This window comes from Cardiocondyla obscurior, linkage group LG10, assembly GCF_019399895.1.
Source record: "Cardiocondyla obscurior isolate alpha-2009 linkage group LG10, Cobs3.1, whole genome shotgun sequence".
Taxonomy (NCBI): Eukaryota; Metazoa; Arthropoda; class Insecta; order Hymenoptera; family Formicidae; genus Cardiocondyla; species Cardiocondyla obscurior.
The window spans coordinates 7272212-7290683 of NC_091873.1; the positions used below are offsets into that span (position 1 = coordinate 7272212).

The 18472-nt window shown below is 30.9% G+C and overlaps 3 protein-coding genes and 1 long non-coding RNA gene across 14 annotated transcripts; 2 read left to right on the forward strand and 2 right to left on the reverse strand.

Moving 5' to 3' along the window:
• Nucleotides 1-3: 3 nt before the first annotated feature.
• Nucleotides 4-1981, reverse strand: LOC139105964 (dynein beta chain, ciliary-like). The gene is made up of 6 exons (XM_070662359.1): nucleotides 1850-1981; nucleotides 1426-1659; nucleotides 1239-1346; nucleotides 841-1057; nucleotides 529-681; nucleotides 4-319 (listed from the first exon to the last, which is right to left on the reverse strand). Exons 1-6 carry the CDS (start codon nucleotides 1979-1981, stop codon nucleotides 90-92), a joined length of 1074 nt encoding a protein of 357 aa, XP_070518460.1. The 3' UTR covers nucleotides 4-89.
• Nucleotides 1982-2829: 848 nt separating this feature from the next.
• Nucleotides 2830-4019, forward strand: LOC139105984 (uncharacterized). Its single transcript, XR_011546271.1, has 4 exons — nucleotides 2830-2904; nucleotides 3022-3275; nucleotides 3396-3636; nucleotides 3749-4019. It is a non-coding gene; the product is annotated as an uncharacterized lncRNA (long non-coding RNA).
• A 1-nt stretch (nucleotide 4020) lies between these two features.
• On the reverse strand, nucleotides 4021-11437 carry LOC139105963 (palmitoyltransferase ZDHHC2). Of its 10 annotated transcripts, XM_070662349.1 has the most exons (11): nucleotides 10909-11436; nucleotides 10397-10423; nucleotides 10105-10199; nucleotides 9880-10000; nucleotides 9543-9766; nucleotides 9297-9426; nucleotides 9091-9217; nucleotides 8161-8247; nucleotides 6866-6992; nucleotides 5390-5449; nucleotides 4021-4983 (listed from the first exon to the last, which is right to left on the reverse strand). In XM_070662349.1, exons 1-10 carry the CDS (start codon nucleotides 11027-11029, stop codon nucleotides 5438-5440), a joined length of 1071 nt encoding a protein of 356 aa, XP_070518450.1. In that variant the 5' UTR covers nucleotides 11030-11436; the 3' UTR covers nucleotides 4021-4983; nucleotides 5390-5437. The 10 variants fall into 10 exon arrangements, with proteins under 10 accessions (XP_070518450.1, XP_070518456.1, XP_070518452.1 ...); XM_070662355.1 differs by lacking the exon at nucleotides 8161-8247 and having other exon boundaries at nucleotides 10909-11437; XM_070662351.1 differs by lacking the exon at nucleotides 6866-6992.
• Nucleotides 11438-11791: 354 nt separating this feature from the next.
• On the forward strand, nucleotides 11792-18443 carry Sec24cd (Secretory 24CD). 2 transcript variants are annotated; one of them, XM_070662318.1, is made up of 15 exons: nucleotides 11792-12038; nucleotides 12580-13239; nucleotides 13373-13459; nucleotides 13550-13729; nucleotides 13801-13996; nucleotides 14072-14187; nucleotides 14311-14721; nucleotides 14844-14970; nucleotides 15037-15197; nucleotides 15313-15492; nucleotides 15617-15818; nucleotides 15890-16084; nucleotides 16151-16342; nucleotides 16409-16602; nucleotides 16670-18443. In XM_070662318.1, the coding sequence occupies exons 2-15, from the start codon at nucleotides 12580-12582 to the stop codon at nucleotides 16811-16813; spliced, it is 3045 nt and encodes a 1014-aa protein (XP_070518419.1). In that variant the 5' UTR covers nucleotides 11792-12038; the 3' UTR covers nucleotides 16814-18443. The 2 variants fall into 2 exon arrangements, with proteins under 2 accessions (XP_070518419.1, XP_070518418.1); XM_070662317.1 differs by having other exon boundaries at nucleotides 11794-12038; nucleotides 13340-13459.
• The last annotated feature ends 29 nt before the right edge of the window (nucleotides 18444-18472 follow it).

The following is an 18472-nucleotide window of genomic DNA, read 5'->3' on the forward strand; positions in this document are numbered from 1 at the left end:
GATCTAAATATTTAGTACCCTAAAAAGTTTTTAATTAGTAATACAATATTTTAACAAGTCTTGGTTATTTGAGTATCTTATGTTTTTTATTAATTTCTTTTACGTACCTCGGTAATTAACAGATTCGATATTTCAGATAATAATGTGATAATTCGTGTTGGAATGCAATAATATTTCGAATTCGACCATATCAGGCACACACAGTGCAGCAGTGGTTTTAATTTCGGCTGTATGTCTTTGAATTCAGTACTTTGTATATCTTCAAAATAAGACTCCAACCCTTTTAAGTAAGCGCATATGTCGCGTGCTTCAATTACAGCTTAAAATGCAAATAAAAAATTTGTTTAGCATTGTATAAATTTTGTAAATTAATTAAATTAATATATTTTGCTTTTTCTTTAGAATACGAATATGATTAGAATGACATAGTGATGTTACAGAAAAAAAATAAAATGTGTAATTCGCAAAATTAATTAATAATCATAAGTAATATCGTTCGATGATAGATTAATGTCAGCAAAATCTAACCTGCTATAACGTCCTTTAACAGAGCTTTTAAACGCAATGAATATAGGTTCTTGGTTAATTCTAGAATAGATGCAATTTTTTTTACTCGTGGATCCGTCATTTGACTGTAAATAGATTCAACATTTACAAGTCGTTGATGCCAAAAATTAATTTCTGTAAAGATAAAAATTGTTGAAAGCAGTTTTTCAATTTTTAAATTTAATTTCTTGAAATTGTTTTAATAAAAAAAAATATATAACCAATTTAACAACTAGGAATGCAATTGTATAAAAAATATTAATTTCGAGTTTTATAACTTGAATGCTATAATACCTGCACTTGGTAGCAACTTATTATTCCTTGGGCTTTCCTCATTTAGTGTGTCATTAATTTGCAAGCACCATTTTGTTATAATAGTTTCTATATTGTTTTTTAGGAGAAGATCAATTTCTGCACCACCACTCTGTTGTGCTATCAATTCTGCCTCAAATATATGCTCAATACCCATTGGCATTGGAAGTAAGGTTTGTCCCATCATATTTCCTTTAATCTGAAAGTAATATAGATATTAATATTCTCAACAGTTGATAAAAATATTCATTTTATTTTAAAAATTAATGTGCACATACAGCTTGTACTGTAATAATTTAAAGATAAAATATATTATAATAAAAGATAAAAATAATAAGTATTGTATTCTGTGTATCAAAAATTAAAGTAACATTTTTTACCTGGCATATTGCATTGCCAAAATTGTAAATGTGCTTCTTTACATCTTCACTAATAACAGAAGGCCATCCCTTGTGATTTTTTGGGTTTGATAATATTGGTATATAAGCCTAAGTATAGAATGTTCATGTAAAAATTAATTGCTCTTTATGAATAGAAATATTTAATTCAGATGTGTAATTATGTTACCTCCTCAATTAAGACAGACAGTTCCTCAATAGGTTTCAAAGCCATGTCACCAAGTATAATGATGTCTCTGTAATTTTCTTTTGTGATCTCAACAGGTATTTTTTTAATAAAATAAGATGCTTTTGCTTGACCTGTTGGTGGTATCTTGAGAAATGGTACTAATATACCGAGTGAATTTAATTGTATTGTTAGAATTATTTCTGATGGCGTATCAAAGAATTTAATAATTATCTCCTAAAATTTTCAAAGATACAAATAAAAAGAAATATTAGCGAAACAATTCATTTATTCCGAAAAAATATAAGGCTGGTATTACATACATCCGACAATGTCATCTGTCTGGCGAATGTAACACCAGCCTAAAAATAAATTATATATAATTATTATTTTAATTAAGATTAAGATTAAAAAAATATTATTATACTTTGTATTCCTCATTTGTTAACATCTTTATCCACTTGTCAGACTTAATTTTTCTTGAAAGCGTCAAATAATTAGAGAGAAATTCAATACGTTCGTCGTCCTCATTCTTCTCTTCATCTTTTTTATCCGACATTTTTTTACATTTCCGAAGAAAATGTTCGCTGTCCTCTACGTTATTCAACTGAACAATTGATGCGTTCAGTAAAAATGCTATTTGCAACCTTAATCAAATTCGTAATTTTAATACTTAGTATGTTACTTATGTGCATCACATAAATAAATATTAATAAACGTGATACACAATAAAATCAACTATAACATATTTAATCCTGAATTCCAATATATATAAAATATGTGTCAAGACAAAGAATTTCAGTCGTAAAGTTTCTGAAATAGCGCGCGATGGTATCGTTCTAGTTATTATCCCTAAAGCGCTATGATTGGTCTGCGCGTAATCTCCCTAGCGCACCGACCAATCACATGCGCTAGAGAGACTACGAGCCGACCAATCACAGTACTCCATCGATCGCCTGATCGTGAGTTGGTAACAGACTATGTGACTCGTGCTACTGCGTACTACTAGAGGACAGGACGATCACGCTGTTTAAGTTCGAACGAAAATGTCGAGGCATCCGTGCGTCGTAGTCCGTTTCTCGTGTCAAAATCGAGGATATGAGACGGTCGGGAGTGTCGTGGACTATCTCGCGAGTGTACAGAGTGCGGGGAACACTTCGTATCGCGACTAGTCTCATTCGCCGCTTAGAGGACGTTTTCGGTGTCGTTCGTTCCGCCGACAAGAGTCGACCGGAGGCTCAAAAGCTAGACTATCCCGCAAGTGTTCAGTGCGCGGGGAACATTTCATATCGCGACTCGTCTCATTCGCCGCTTAGAGACGTTTTCGGTGTCGTTCGTTCCGCCGACAAGAGTCGACCGGAGGCTCAAAAAATAGACAATCCCGCGAGTATCCAGTGCGCGAAAGGACGACTGGACCACATCCCATCTGAGTGGAGGAGGAGGCCCAGGAAGGGTATCCTGCACCAGCGGAGCAACCCCAGGGTAATTATCAATTTTTGTTCCGAATTAAGTCTTCAGATTTTTGAAAACGTTTCTAAATCTTTTTTATTTAATTAAATTTAATATCTGCAACATAATTTTTTATATTTTCTGTTACAGATCAAGAGGACCTCCGCTGTAGTGCAGTGAAAAAAAAAAAGTGCCGCTCGCCGATATTAATAAATATACGAACCGCAGCCGGTTCGTCGGGCGTTCCGGGAGTGCCGAAAAGTATGCGGACGTTTTCTTACGTATATTTTTTTTACGGGAGTGCTTTCGCGAGTTTCCAGTGCGCGGAAGGATAACTCGTCACGTCCCATCCGAGAGGATGAGCAGGCCTAGGAGGCATCCTGCATCGGCGGAGCAACTCTTAGGTGAATATACGTTTTTTAAATTAAATTTAAAAAAAAATACTTTTCCTTTTTTTTTTTTTTTTGTTAAACTTATAAACCAACTATCATGTCTACATTAATATTTTCCTTTTTATGTTACAGCCATCGGCAGCATTCTTCAACTCCGCTGTATGCAGATTGGGTAAGCCAGTAACTTGTTTTCAGGATTTTCTCTTTACAGCAGTGTCGAAAAATAACGTGCGCAAGTGATTAATAAATTCGCGAATGTAAAATCACGGTCGCGTTCGCGAGTTTCCTGTGCGCGAAAAGATGGCTCGTCACGTCCCATCTGAGTGGAGGAGCAGGCCCGGGGGGCATCCTGCATCAGCGGAGCAACTCTTAGGTGAATATACATTTTTTAAAATTAAATTAAAAACAAAAATACTTTTACTTTTTTTTTTTAAACTTATGAACCAACTAGCATGTCTACATTAATATTTTTCTTTATGTTACAGTCACCAGCAGCATTCTTCAACTCCGCTGCAGCTCATGCAAATTGGTAAGTTGCACCATTCTTCTTTCATAATTTATAATTGCATTTCTTGAACTGGCAACACTCCATCGAACATAGATTATGGTCTCTCAATTGTCATCATCATATAGATAGATAAAAATTATATAATATCCCCAATTATAATAATGCGCACAAATTAGGACCTTTTAAAAAATAGCACACGCGAAGCGTGCGAATGGTTTATTCTAGTAAAATAAAAAATAAACGTTATAATTTCATATTAACATAAACATTTTTAATTATCAATAATTAGTAAATGATTTTCATTCAATTAGCATAAACTGTACACCGAAAGGCAGTTATGAACGCCGTTTCTGACATGTACATTTAATATAGAAGTATGTAAGAAATATATATTTAACATACCTAAGTATATAATATTGTTATAAAATTTGCATGTAAATTTATGTAACTTAGCTTTCAATAATGGTTAAATAACGTAAAATTGATTACTTATACATATCTAACATGTTTTCCACAAGTGTAGACATGAATATTTCCTTGTGTAACATACGAAAGCAAATATGGCAGTCCAGTATAAGTATATACACAATCTCGTGCTTAAAACTCATATAATGTATAACGAACTATGCAATCAATCGTCTAATTTATATTTTCTATCTTTTTGAATAATTGTAAAAATAATATTCTTTAAAAATTAATATGTGAACATAATTTTATGTTGCAATTAAGTAAGGTACAATTTGTAGTCTACACACTCAATCATTTTTTTGTCGAGACTTCAACGTTATACATTACGCTACAAGGTAATTTAATCATATGTGATACATTACGATTAAAATTACGGTAATCATAACAATACTTTTAACAACGAATTTATGTACATATTATAATATATATAATACAGTCAATATTCAAAATATCTTGCGGGATAATTCGCAACATTAGAGACGCGTTGACTGCAATAACAATTCAGTGTGAATTTCTTTTTGCATCGGTGTCTATAAAATCTTAAACGCAGAACGCCGTGAATCAAAACGTAAGAAAGCATTAAATATAAATTATTCTGGATTACACAGTCCAAATTCCATAAAGCAAAATTAGAGTTGCATGAGGGCGTAGATTTTTTTTTCTTTTTCCGGTGTTACTCAAACAGATTCTGTGATATTCATCAATGGTTGGTCGACATCAACTGAAGGACCTATCACAGCAGTGCTGTAAAATATTTTAAATATATTAAAATATATAACAAAATAATTATTTCCAGAATTTTGATAACGATATACAAAATACAAAGGTCTTATCTATCGTCACGAATAAAATACAACGTATATAAAAGCTGTTAATCACACGTTGCACAGAAAAACGAAAATTAAATGCTTTATATAGCTTTCAGACTTATGTTGTTATGTAGACAATCATCATAAAACTGTAAGCGGTGTTAATTTGCATTCATCACCCAGGTGAAAATATGTTAGAGATGGAAGTAGAAGTTTAGGATTATAGAATTAAGAAAAAAAAAAAAAATAAAGAAATATCCAAATTTTGATTAAATTGTACATATTCATGCGAGCGTGAGATTAGTTGTAATGCCTTTAATCAAAACTACAGACAATATTACCCAGCGCCAAGAGCCAAAATTGTAGCTTCTTGTACCAATGTCATTTGATCAATGGTGGACCTGTGATCAATTAAAAATTCAGTAGGATGAATTATACTAAAGAAAGGTTATTACATTATATTTGTCTACCAATAATACCTATATATGTATATGTATATTTAAATAACGATTTATAATACATATTTAATTTTAACTTGAAACGTATAAAACATACAATATAAAATTATATAAAATCTAAAAAAAAAATAGATACGTACTGCTTTTAATTTTTATATTTCTAAATATATTTTAAAATAATAAAACTTTGGCATAATAAATTAGTAATATAAACTATTTCAAACCGACTGTACTTGTCAATTTAATTTAATTAATTATTCAAAGGAAAATCGAAAACGAAAAATGGTATCAGTTTTGGAATTATTAGTTTGATGTGAAAGCAGGAGCACTCCGCAAAAAAAAAATCCCATTTAGTGTTTATTAGTGATAAAATCGTAAACTTACTCTTATCTTGAAAGGCATGATGTATTTTGTGATCCTATTTATATGAGAAAACTCAATAAAATGTATATGTTGAATGTGAGAAAGTAACATGTAATTTAATCAGAATATATGTCTGTGAATAACTAAGCAGCAAATTACATTTTTATATTTTATATTCGTTTGTTGACGAGTACTTAAACACAGGACAGGAACTTCTCATAAATGTGGAATAATATAAAGAATAATTATAAAGATTTATTTTTATAAAGGAACTATCTTTTTACAGATTGAATATATATTTTCTGCTTTATCCTACATACAAATGTCCGTAATTTGGATCACAACGTAAGAATGCTTGAATTAACTATTGGAATGCACGTACCATTTCGTTATATAATGCATAACAGTAACATATACTTTTTACTAATACAATAATACGAATTCTATTTTACAACAATCAAATTGTTGTCCAGACACATTAATTTATAATACATTCATCGAATATACGTCAAGTCCTCCGAACAAACAATACACGAACTTGATTTTAATATTCTGATTAATCTTATTGCAATTAATTTTCTTCGTAAAGATTATTAAGAAATTATTATACATTACAACTTTTTAATTTTGAAACATTATATATTCCTAAATTAACTAAGTTTTAAATTAAAATATATTTATTTTCTTTTTTATATACAATAAATTAATAAAAGAAATTATCTGTTTTTAGTTTATTAATTTATATGTATATAAAAAATTTAATTTTCCAGATTAATAATTTTTTAATTAATTAAAAATTAATCCTAAATTATGAGAAATGTTGTCTCATTGTCAGTATATTTGAATCTTATATGTACAGCTACATGTAAATTATTAAATAATAACAAATATCTTTACAAGTTTTTAAGGAATGATTACTATATGTAAAATGGCATTTTGATCAATTTGAACGAGATTATTTATTGTCTTGATCTAAGAGTCAAGCCTATAAAGTACCTGATTTATGTAGGGAGATGGGGAGTCAAATTCGGTATCATCACCCCATTGTTGGGTGCCGGGGCCCAACAGAGTATGAGTATCTTCATTGCACAGCCGCTCGGGAAAGTTTACCCCGTCTCCAAAACTGTAAGCCATACCCTACCTTCTACTCGATGTCAATCCCACGTCTACAACCCTTATGGCGTAACTATATCTCACCATTTTTTTCCAATTTTCTTTTTTAGTTTTTTAAATTTAAATTTATTTGTGTAAGTGTAAGCGAATCCATGAACATCAAAAACAATTATAGAATAATAAAAGAAAAAAAAAAACAACTTCGCCTATGAGAAGAATTGTAATTACACATAGTTACACCATTTTTATACTACACAAGTACTGCTTTATAAGAACCAGATGCACAATACTTCACGTCATAATTATAATTATTACGCGAGTTAGATTTCTAAAATTTTTTACGTAATAAAAAAAATAAAATTTGCAAGACATGCAACTTTACCATAAAAATCAATCTTTTAAATTTAATATACAAGTACATTTAAAAATGTATTATTGTTATATTTTGTCAGTAACATATTTCAGTTGCATAACTTAAACATCCGTAACAGATAAATTTTTATTTATATACGATTAATATAATTTTGTAGGCATTTCTTACAAATATTTAAAGAAATTATTTATTTCTTTGTTTCTAGGAATAATGTACCTTTATCACTTTTCCTTTAAAATATATTTCAATAAAAAGAAATTAAAATTTACGAAAAATAAAACATTTGCGAAGGTGCGAACTGTGTCAATGCTATGAAATATATATGTAGTTATAAAAAATATTTTCTCAGAAGCAGAATAAAGATTTGATTTCATAAACCTTGCAGACAAATTGTATAGAAAAGCTCGAGTTATATTTAGAAACAATTGGGGAGTAGTAATAGCTATAGAATTAGTCAGCGTTAAACAAAAAAGATACAAATGCGTTTCATGCAGCCTGAAAGCACTTAAAGGTCTTTTATCATTACTCTGGAACTCTAAAAAAATTAAAAAATAAAAATTATATGTTAGTAAACTCGTAAGATATATGACAATAATTTAAATGGATAAAAAATAAAATATAATAAAATAAGATTAAGAGAAAGCTATTGGAAGGATTTTTTCTTAGTTTTTTTTCTTCAAAATTAATTAACATTTTTTGTATATACGTCAATTTTATAACCGTTAAGATATCTTTATCAGAGTTCCACAGTAAAGAATTAGGATAATTAATATTGCATTTGATTTAAAATTTTTGTAATGCTGACCTGTTCTGAGTACTGCCCATAGAATCATAAGTATTGGGTGTGCCCTGGTGTTGCGATCTTACTGGATAGACGACACCATTTCCCAGACTAAAACACATCCAATGCAATCACTCCAATTTAAAAATACTGAATCTGCTATTTTTTTTTCTTTTATCAGTCGTAAAAGTGCAAATAAATATAGTGCTGATAAGAATAATTTGAAAGTGCAGGAGTTGCATACTAACTAACAGTGCACCAAATAAAAGTTTTTTTTCCCCTTAAAAAAACTAAAAAAATATTTTAAAAAAAGGATTTTATGTACAAGGTAAAGATAGAAAACAAGAAATTGCCATTAATATAACAATCTATCTGCATCCTGCTCTGGTTCATAAAATACAACGAATAGAATAAGTTTCTGGTTGTGTAATTATTATAACATAGAAATATAAAGAAGTAATTTTAACACATATATGTATTTTATCACAGTAATAAATTAAATTCTTTAAAACTCTTCATACAAAAAGAAAAAAAAAAAAAATATCCGAGAAATATACATATATTTTAAAACACATAATCGGAACATTCTCCATATAATTATTAATGAAAATAGATAAATATAGAAAAATACTAATCAAAAATTTTTTTTAATTGTATCACATAAAACATGCGATTATTTTGCTTCTTTTGAAGAAAAATAAACTTTAAAAAAATCAGAATTGCTCACACTTTATATTCAAAGCAGTATTTATGTTACCGTAAGTGAAATTTCGTTTAAGTATGCCAAACGTATAGTTGTTTTTTTATGGTAAAGATTATGTTAGACGGTATACTAGAAGCATACAAATTAATATAATATTTCAGTTATCATATATTGTGCAAATGGTTCCCACTTTGTAAATTATTAACTATATCGCGTATATATAAAGTATTAGACGATTAAAACGGACGTACCTGCTAAATATGGGTAGACCCCAAAGTCGTGGATTGTCACCAAATACTTCCTGAAAATTATTGTATTTTCCCAGACTAAATCCGTCCTTGTCCTTTCCGGTTCGAAACATAGGTGCTCTAAAGGCCTCTATAAATAAAGTTACACGGTGTGGATTCAACATTACAAACAAATATTACATTAATAAAAAAAATTATTCAACAATTACCTAGTGTCGATCTATTATGCACAACGAGATAGCAGTGGTAGCAGAAAAGGGAAGTAAGACTGACCGCAAACATTAGCGCAACAAAAAAAAGAAATAGCAAATGAAATCTACCAATTCCGTCTAATTCGCCCTGTAAAACAGAAAAATTTATATTAATTACAAGGTAACTTTATTAACATATCACATTTTAGCGTAATCTAAAAAAATCACATATAAATTTATTATAAAAGAAAATATTGTACTCACTTTCCAAAATTGTATAAAGTATTGCAAAGATGTGGCGGTAATAAACATACAGTAAAGAAGTCCATACGCCAGAAAGAGCATGAAAAATTTGTAATTGTGGAAGCCTACACAATTGTTCACCCATGGACAATGGTGATCCATTTTCAAAACACAAGTGCCACATACACTACAATGGTGTGCCCTATCAGGCTTTATTAATTGACACTTCTCACAAAATCGCATAGCTAAAAAAAAAAAATATTATTGACATAAGTAAGTAACATTTTTTTTAACAATTCATATTTTTAAGATAATTTTTTAACAACAAATTATACCATTTTTAATAACACATTATTACCTCCTTTTATAGTGCGATTAGTAACTGGAAGGTCTTGTGCAAATCTTTCTAAAATTTGTCTCTGAATTTCCTCTGTTTCAGCCTGTTGCAGTTTCTCCATTTCAACATCAGGTATTTTAAACTAAAAATTTATAAAAAAAAATGTAAAATATTATAAAATATATAATTATTTGAATTTTATTATAACATATTATCAAATATTTATAATTATATAAAACAGTTTACCTTATCTGGGACTGGCATCAAATTTGTATACACTGTCTGCCAATATGACCATAAAAACATCAGAATCAGGATGTGGAAGAAAAGCAGGTAGAAAGCTATTAACATACACAGATAATAAAAGTGTTATACATGTATGTGTGATGTAAACTGCTTTCCAGAATTAGAACAAAGTCTTTGAAAATGCATGCAAACTTAAATGACACCAAGTTCTTGATTGCAAAATTTATAATAAAAATAAAATTAAATAAAATGTTGTAAGAAAATTAGTATATAAATAATGTGCAATACAAACCTTTTTGAACATAATTATCTATTGTATCTGAAACAAATATATCATAATGTAATATACTGCATTTAAACAAATTTGTTTTGCATCTATGCCACAGATCTAAGTATACACACATATATATCTATAATGTGGTTGCAAAATGGCTTTTCACGTATAGAGATTTATAAGTAATACATATACATACGTTAAATATATGAACGTAAATATCAAGTACTATTAACTTCACGTCCGCTTATCGTGCAGATTATATAAAGAAATATCGCGAAGTAACATAATTCTCTCGGAGACCACGGCCTGTAGCGCTATCGAGATAAAAAAAGCTCCGATTGTTCCAGTTACGTCACTCGCGAGAGAAAAGGAAAAGCGTGGGCACAATACGCGGAAAGCGCGCGCGTATTTTGCGACGCGAGGTGAAGCGAGCAAGTACGTCAATCCGGCGCAGGGGAAAAATCGGAGGGCTCGGGAAATAATTCGGTGGAGAGGGAAGGGAGGTAGAATACCAAAAGCGTACTCACAATAGCACAACTGCACGACGTAGGCGTAATAGGACCACGCGACGATCGTCAGGATGAAGATCACCGGTAACCACTTGACGGCCTTGACGCACCACCAGCACAAGCCGTTTTGCTTGCCCATGTCTGTTCACCGGGTCGACGGCGTGCGTAAAAGTGCGTGATTACCAATCGCGGTCCTCATCAACAGCGCGTTAACCCTCGTGTCGACGCGGCCGCGCAGCGGCATCGCAGCACCCCTCCTCCGGCAAGCGGCCCTTCTTCTCCCTTCGGAGTTTCAGCCTTCAACGGGCCCTGCGGCGTGACGAGATACGTACGGCCGCGCGCGGGAACACGTCATCGCGCGAAACAAGGCTCGGCCAGGCCGCGTTATCGCGGCATCACGCCCTCCGCGAGACCGCGCGACACCGATGTCACCGCCGTTGACGCGACGGACGCACGCAATCTTATTTCGGACACGCCGTCGCTCTTACCGCTCTGCAATCTCCGCACACCACACGCAACGACGTCGCGCACCATTATCCGGAGTATTGCCGCGTTAGTACGTTCCGCGTTCAATTCGTGGCACCACTCGCGCCTTGATACTTCGGCTGTGTTCCGAAACTTATTTCAAATAGTGTCATAAGAACGTAACTCGGATTATTTTCTGAACGCAGCCCTAATGCAGACCATTCTAACGGCACGCACCAATAAAATTCGCAGCGCGATGAGAAACGAGAAATTAAAGCTCATATCGAATAAAATGTTATAAATGTAGCTAGCAGTACGAATCGACGATAAGTCGGACGTCTCCTTTTTCAGTGGTATATTTTAACTCGAGTTTAATCAGGGAAATTTTTTTAATAAATAATTCTTTATTAATAGTTGTTGCAATTTAACAGACAATGTAATCCCTACGGTTTACCCTTTTTTCTTTTTGTATGGAATCTCACAGATGCTGACGGGGCGGCCTAAATTGCAGCATGACGTGTCTTGTCAGCGTGCGCCAGACGCATGCGTGATGCCGCCTTACGTGGCACCAGCAGCAGTCGGAGTGATCAGTTATATCGGAGTTACGTCGACTACTTTTCACATAAATATTTTCTCGCGATACTAAGGATTTGTTATGGTTCAGACGTACTTTACGATATAACGTAAGTTTCCCGTTGTATCATATACTTAAGACAGGTGCACGCAGCGTTTATCGGTGCCTTTTCACGTAAAAGGTTTAGGGTTCAAAACGCCTCTCATACGTTCACTATTTCTATAATTTAACGTTTTAAGTTTTATCTCGATGTACTTTTGCTTGTATTTTTTTTTTGTAACAGTTTAGGTGTGATCATGTACACAGTAAAAGATAACAGTGACGGTTTACCTATTGTGTAACATGATTTTTTTTTTTTTCCATGTAGGTTACCTTTTACTTGTAACAATTTGAAGTCTTGAGTGTTATTTATTTAATCTTGTTTGGATTACATATCATATATGTCGCGTATTAATTATATATTATTATTAAAAAATTATATATATATATATATATATATATATATATATATATATATTTAAACATACATGAGTATGTATGTTTTTGATTAACTTTATATTTTTATATAACTTGAATATTTATAGTCTTAGTGTAATAAATTTTTTTTATGTGTTTATAATCATTACATTTAATAAATTTTGTTACAACAGATGCAGCACATTCAAGAAGTAGGAAGGCAGCATTCATATGCTGCACCTGTGCCTCCAATAAATAATCAACAAAACTTTTTAAAACCACCAATTATGGGAGAACAAAATCTATCAAATTCACAAGTGCATTCCCACCCAACACCACCTGTAGATCATACTCAAATAATGAATTCTCCAACAGGCATTCCTGGTTCTCAAATGCCTTCACATTTACCTCCAGGTCCTCAAGGACATGGACCAACTCCTGTTAGTCATCAAGCTCCAGGAACTAATTTTCGAAATGCTAACTTACATCAACCTGGTGTACCACTATATAATCCTGTACCACCATTACCCTCACAAGTTGTAGCAAATCCAACAGATCCAGATCCATCCCAATTTGCTCCTTTTCCAACAACAGGGCAATCTGTAAAAAATCCTCCAGAAACAGGTTATTTTCAAGGCAGGCAAAAGCAATATTTACCTCCAATGCCAAATCAAACTGTAACAAGTCCTGTAGGGCCAGGTTTATCCCAACCTAGCCAAAGACATTATGGCTCTACTATGCCTCCAATGCCAGGGCAAGCTTTATCCAGTCCTTTAGGAATGAGTCGTGCATCACCTGGTGTTACTTCAGGCTATCAGCCAACATACCAGCAACCTGGATATCACAACCAAATGGTAAAAATTGCATAATTAAAAAGACTTTTATTTTGTAAATAATTAAAATGCTTTATTATAAAAAGAAAAGTGGTAATTTTTTTTTTTTTTTTTTTTACAGGATATGTATAATAATCAAAGAAACTTGTATCAGGGTAATTCACCTAATGCTACAGGATATCAACCAGGTTTGCAACCACAACAAGTTAGACGACTCGATCCAGAGCAAATGCCAAGTCCAGTATGAATTTAATTTTTTTATTTTTTATTTAATTTATATATCGATAATTAATTTATTATTTCAACTAAAGTTACACTAACTGTTTAATAGATTCAAGTGATGCAAGATGATCAGAATTTAAGAGGTGGAGTATTTATAACAAATCAGAAAGGTTTGGTACCACCTTTAGTGACAACAAATTTTGTAACTCAGGATCAAGGAAATGCTTCCCCAAGATATATCAGGTCAACTATGTATACTGTTCCCACTACTAATGATATTATAAAGCAGGTATGTTAAACAAACTATCGATTGCTACTTAGCTATATTTACACATTATAATATATTCATATTTTATATAGACCAATATTCCTTTCGGGCTTGTAATAAGTCCAATGGCTCGAATTGTGCAAGGAGAATGTGAACCTCCAATTGTAGATATGGGCGAGATTGGACCAGTACGTTGCGTTCGTTGTAAAGCTTACATGTGTCCATTTATGCAATTTGTCGATGCCGGTAGGAGATTTCAATGTATGTTCTGTAAAGCGACGACAGAAGGTAATTATTAATAATTTTTAAATAGTCTTGAATATTTTTGTATCAAATATTAATTTTATTTTTTTCTACTTTTAGTTCCAAATGAATATTTTCAACATTTAGATCATACGGGTCAACGTTTAGATCGTTACGAAAGACCTGAATTAATGTTGGGTACATTCGAATATATAACAACAAAAGATTATTGCAGAGTACGTTTTTATCGTATATTATATTAATGCACTATATTAATAAATAAGTATTAAAGTTATTTAAGTAAAATTAATTTCATATTTAAAAAAACTCTAAACGTTATGTATTTATTTTTTCACTAGAACAACGTTTTTCCAACATCACCAGCCATTGTGTTCATAATCGATGTTTCGTATAATACAATTAAATCTGGATTAGTAAACTTATTATGTACAAATATGAAATCCATAATTAAAAATCTACCTATTGATGCTGGACAAACTAAAAGTAACATGAAAGTTGGATTTATAACGTATAATAATACTGTACATTTTTATAACATCAATCCTTGTCTTGCTCAACCACAAATGATGGTTGTTGGAGATATTCAAGATGTATTTATGCCACTTTTGGATGGATTTCTATGCGATGTTGAAGAAAGTGAAGCAGTTATCGACAGTCTTATGATAAAGATTCCGCAAATGTTTGCGGACACTCGAGAAACAGAAACAATTCTTGCTCCTGCCATACAAGCGGGATTGGAAGCATTAAAGGTACTTAAATATAAATATCTGAAAAAATTAACGCTCGTAATTAAACATAAGTTTAATTACAATAAGTAATTTTATTTAATTGGATTCAATAAAAATTCATATAATTTTATTTACGATTCTAGGCAGCTGAACGTCCCGGCAAATTATTAATATTCCATTCATCTTTACCAATTGCTGAAGCACCTGGAAAATTAAAAAATCGTGACGATCGTAAAGTACTTGGAACTGATAAAGAAAAAACGGTGTTAGGTACATTTTTGTGATATTTAAAATACTTACGATTATTTATTCATGCAAAATAATTTTTTTTTACAGTTCCGCAAAATAATGCGTATAATAATTTGGGTCAAGAATGTGTCGGTGCAGGTTGCAGTGTAGATTTGTTTATCTTTAATAATTCATACGTAGATATAGCAACAATTGGTCAAATTTGTCGTCTCACTGGAGGAGAAATTTATAAATACACTTATTTTCAGGTGAGTTATATTACTGTTTTTAGAATTTTATGTTAATAAATATTTAGATTATATGCTTTATTTAAAAAAAAACATAAATTAAAAAATAAATGTAATTTTGTGATTTCTGTTACAGAGCGATATAGACGGCGAAAGATTAATTTCAGATGTTATTAATAATATTAGTAGGCCAATCGCATTTGACGCTGTTATGCGAGTACGTACATCTACTGGAGTTAGACCGACCGACTTCTATGGACATTACTTTATGTCCAATACTACTGACATGGAATTAGCCAGTATAGATTGCGATAAGGTATACTCAGTTATAATTAATATTTAATTGTGGTAATTACAAAATTACATTGTTACGATATTTTAAAATAAACTTATCTGTTATTTGTATAGTTTACTTAATTAACTTTGTTTTAACTTACAAGGCTATTGGAATAGAAATTAAGCACGATGATAAGCTAACAGATGATGAAGGTGTATATATTCAAGTGGCATTATTATATACTTCCTGCGGAGGTATTCGAAGATTGCGAATCATAAACCTGAGTCTAAAAACTTCATCGCAAATGACTGAATTATATCGTGCATGCGATTTGGATGCTATTATTAATTACTTTTCTAAGCAAAGTAAGATATATCGTACGGTTATAAAATAACGTTCTTCTTTTTCTTTTTAATGTATGATTATTCTTTTTTAGATGTTTTCAAATTACTGGAATCTACTCCAAAAACAGTGAAAGATAACTTGATTGCGCGATGCGCAAATATGTTAGCTGTATATCGAAAACACTGCGCATTACCATCCAGTGCTGGACAATTAATATTACCAGAATGCATGAAGTTACTTCCACTTTACGTAAATTGTTTATTAAAAAGTGATGCGTTATCTGGAGGTAAAATATATTTACAACTAATTTAATTTATATTATTTAATATTAATTTTTTATTTTTTATTTTAGGAGCTGATATGACTATTGATGATAGATCTTATGTAATGCAAGCAGTTGCAACAATGCCTATTTCGATATCCGTTGCATATACTTATCCCAGATTATTTCCTTTGCACGATATTGATCCTCAGGATACAGAACTGCCTTCAATGCTACGTTGTTCAGTCGATAAATTCACGGACGATGGAGCCTATTTACTAGGTAATTTTTTAAATATATGTTTAACTTGTGATTATTACATAATTTTTTACTTTTTTTTTATTGTAGAAAACACTATTCATATGTTTTTATGGTTGGGTGTGGGACTTTCTTCCCAATGGGTACAAAACGTCTTTGGAGTACCTTCGGTGGTTCAAGTTGATACAGATCGTTCAACTTTGCCGGTTTTGGACACTTCTTTAAACAAAAGAATCAGGAATATTATTAATCGAATACATACCGAAAGACATCACTCTGTAAAGGTAAGTCGATTTATATAAAAAGAAGTGAATTACTAGAATATAATATAATTTTATTTCTTTGTTAAAGTTAACTATAGTGAGACAACGTGAAAAATTGGAAGTGGTGTTACGCCATTTCTTGGTTGAAGATAGAGGAAATGATGGAAGTCCAAGCTATGTCGATTTCCTATGCCACATGCACAAAGAAATAAGAACACTTCTTAGTCAATAAATAATTTTTTTAAGGAGTCCAGCTAACTTGTATTTGAATTCTAGATTTTTTACGTCGATAATTCGTTATTTTGTTGCCTAAAAGAATTTAAAGAAGGCATTGGTGTAAATGCCGTAGATCATTGTATTTTTGCGAGATTTATCGTACATTAAACACTACACAAACTTACATATGGGATGGTCCGCCAATGCATTTATATATTTTTATTATTTCAAATAATAGAGAAAAATTGAAGATTTAATGGTTACGAGGGATACATACATAATGTAGTAATACTTTTATTATGTGTAAAAATATAAAAACGATAAAGAATAAAAGAAAGTAAGTTTATTCTTTTATTATTTTTTCTATTATTTAAAATAGCAAAGGTGTGTAAAATGCAGAAGTGAAATAAATCATTATGTATATATATAAAAACACATATGCATACATATCTATATACGCGTACACGTGCGCGCATGTGTATGTGTGTAATATGTTCACCGATTAATTCAACACATATAATTCAAAGGTACAAATGTATTCCTCAACGAATATATAATTGTTCTTTTAAAAAAGAAAATTAAATTATCAATGCTACAGAATGGTACGGAAAATATTTCTATAAATTACGGTCACAAAAGAAAATTAACTATTACGTAAAAAATATTTATACGTTTATGTATTTGGATAGCCGTTAAAGTAGCCATTAAAACTGTAAAATCACTTACCAATTTGTAATACAAAAGACTGTTTGATAATTAAGTCTTCATTTACTAATTAAGCATAATAAAAATTCGATTTAAAACCTTAGAATGAATACATATGTACTTTTTGTCAATCTCTGTTACAAACTTGATATATCTTAAACGGACACAGAAACTGACAAGCAGAAAAATAACTAATCATTCCGACAATTATCAATACAAAAGAAAAAAAAAACAGCTACATTTTCATCCTTCAGTTTTATAGAAAATACAATATCTATAAAATTGTATTACTTTATATTTTAGATTGTTAATATTAATGCTAGTACCATATTATCTTAATAAAATACATTAAACGATATAAATTAATATGTTAATTAATAATTTGTTAGCTTTGTTATACTAAAACGAGAATGAAATAATTATAGATTTAATTATATTTACAATGAGTTAAATCTTTTATTTCTAACTATACATGTTAAATAATTTTAAAATTGTGGAAATGAAATAAATTGCAATTGTAACAAAATAGACGAAAGCAATTAATTGAAAGTAATTTGTGATTAATTTTATGTCAAAATAATATTACCCAGGAGCAAAATTTCGATATATAAAAGTATGTTAATATTATAATCACGTTACTTAATTGTTGCAATTGCTGCAATAACCATTGGCTTTATTTATGCATTGTAAATACAAATTGGCAAGATATATTATAGCTTAAACATTATCGTTAGAACCCAACGTTTAGATATATAAAAATATTACATTTCTAGCTTGAACGTGAAAACAATTATATGCGCGTGCATAAGTACATAAGTAAAATTAAGAACGGAGTTAATTTAATCGTGGTGACAATTTGTATTAATATCTGAACATAATTTTAAGGGATCTTTTAATATTAAAAGAAATTTTGGTAATAAACGCAATAGATTGTACGACCATTCCTGAAATACGACTAGACGTTGAACAT

Excerpts from the sequence above, each read along its gene's own strand:
- LOC139105964 (XM_070662359.1), bottom strand. The coding sequence starts at position 1,981 with ATGTCGGATAAAAAAGATGAAGAGAAGAATGAGGACGACGAACGTATT. Across the intron at positions 682-840 it reads TAAGTTGCTACCAAGTGCAG|AAATTAATTTTTGGCATCAA; the intron begins GTATTATAGCAT and ends TTATCTTTACAG. Across the intron at positions 320-528 it reads GTTAAAGGACGTTATAGCAG|CTGTAATTGAAGCACGCGAC; the intron begins GTTAGATTTTGC and ends TTGCATTTTAAG.
- LOC139105963 (XM_070662348.1), bottom strand. The coding sequence starts at position 11,029 with ATGGGCAAGCAAAACGGCTTGTGCTGGTGGTGCGTCAAGGCCGTCAAG. Across the intron at positions 9,767-9,879 it reads TAATCGCACTATAAAAGGAG|CTATGCGATTTTGTGAGAAG; the intron begins GTAATAATGTGT and ends TTTTTTTTTTAG. Across the intron at positions 8,248-9,090 it reads GGTCTACCCATATTTAGCAG|TCTGGGAAATGGTGTCGTCT; the intron begins GTACGTCCGTTT and ends GATGTGTTTTAG.
- Sec24cd (XM_070662317.1), top strand. The coding sequence starts at position 12,580 with ATGCAGCACATTCAAGAAGTAGGAAGGCAGCATTCATATGCTGCACCT. Across the intron at positions 13,240-13,339 it reads CTGGATATCACAACCAAATG|GATATGTATAATAATCAAAG; the intron begins GTAAAAATTGCA and ends TTTTTTTTACAG. Across the intron at positions 13,997-14,071 it reads CTGTAAAGCGACGACAGAAG|TTCCAAATGAATATTTTCAA; the intron begins GTAATTATTAAT and ends TTCTACTTTTAG.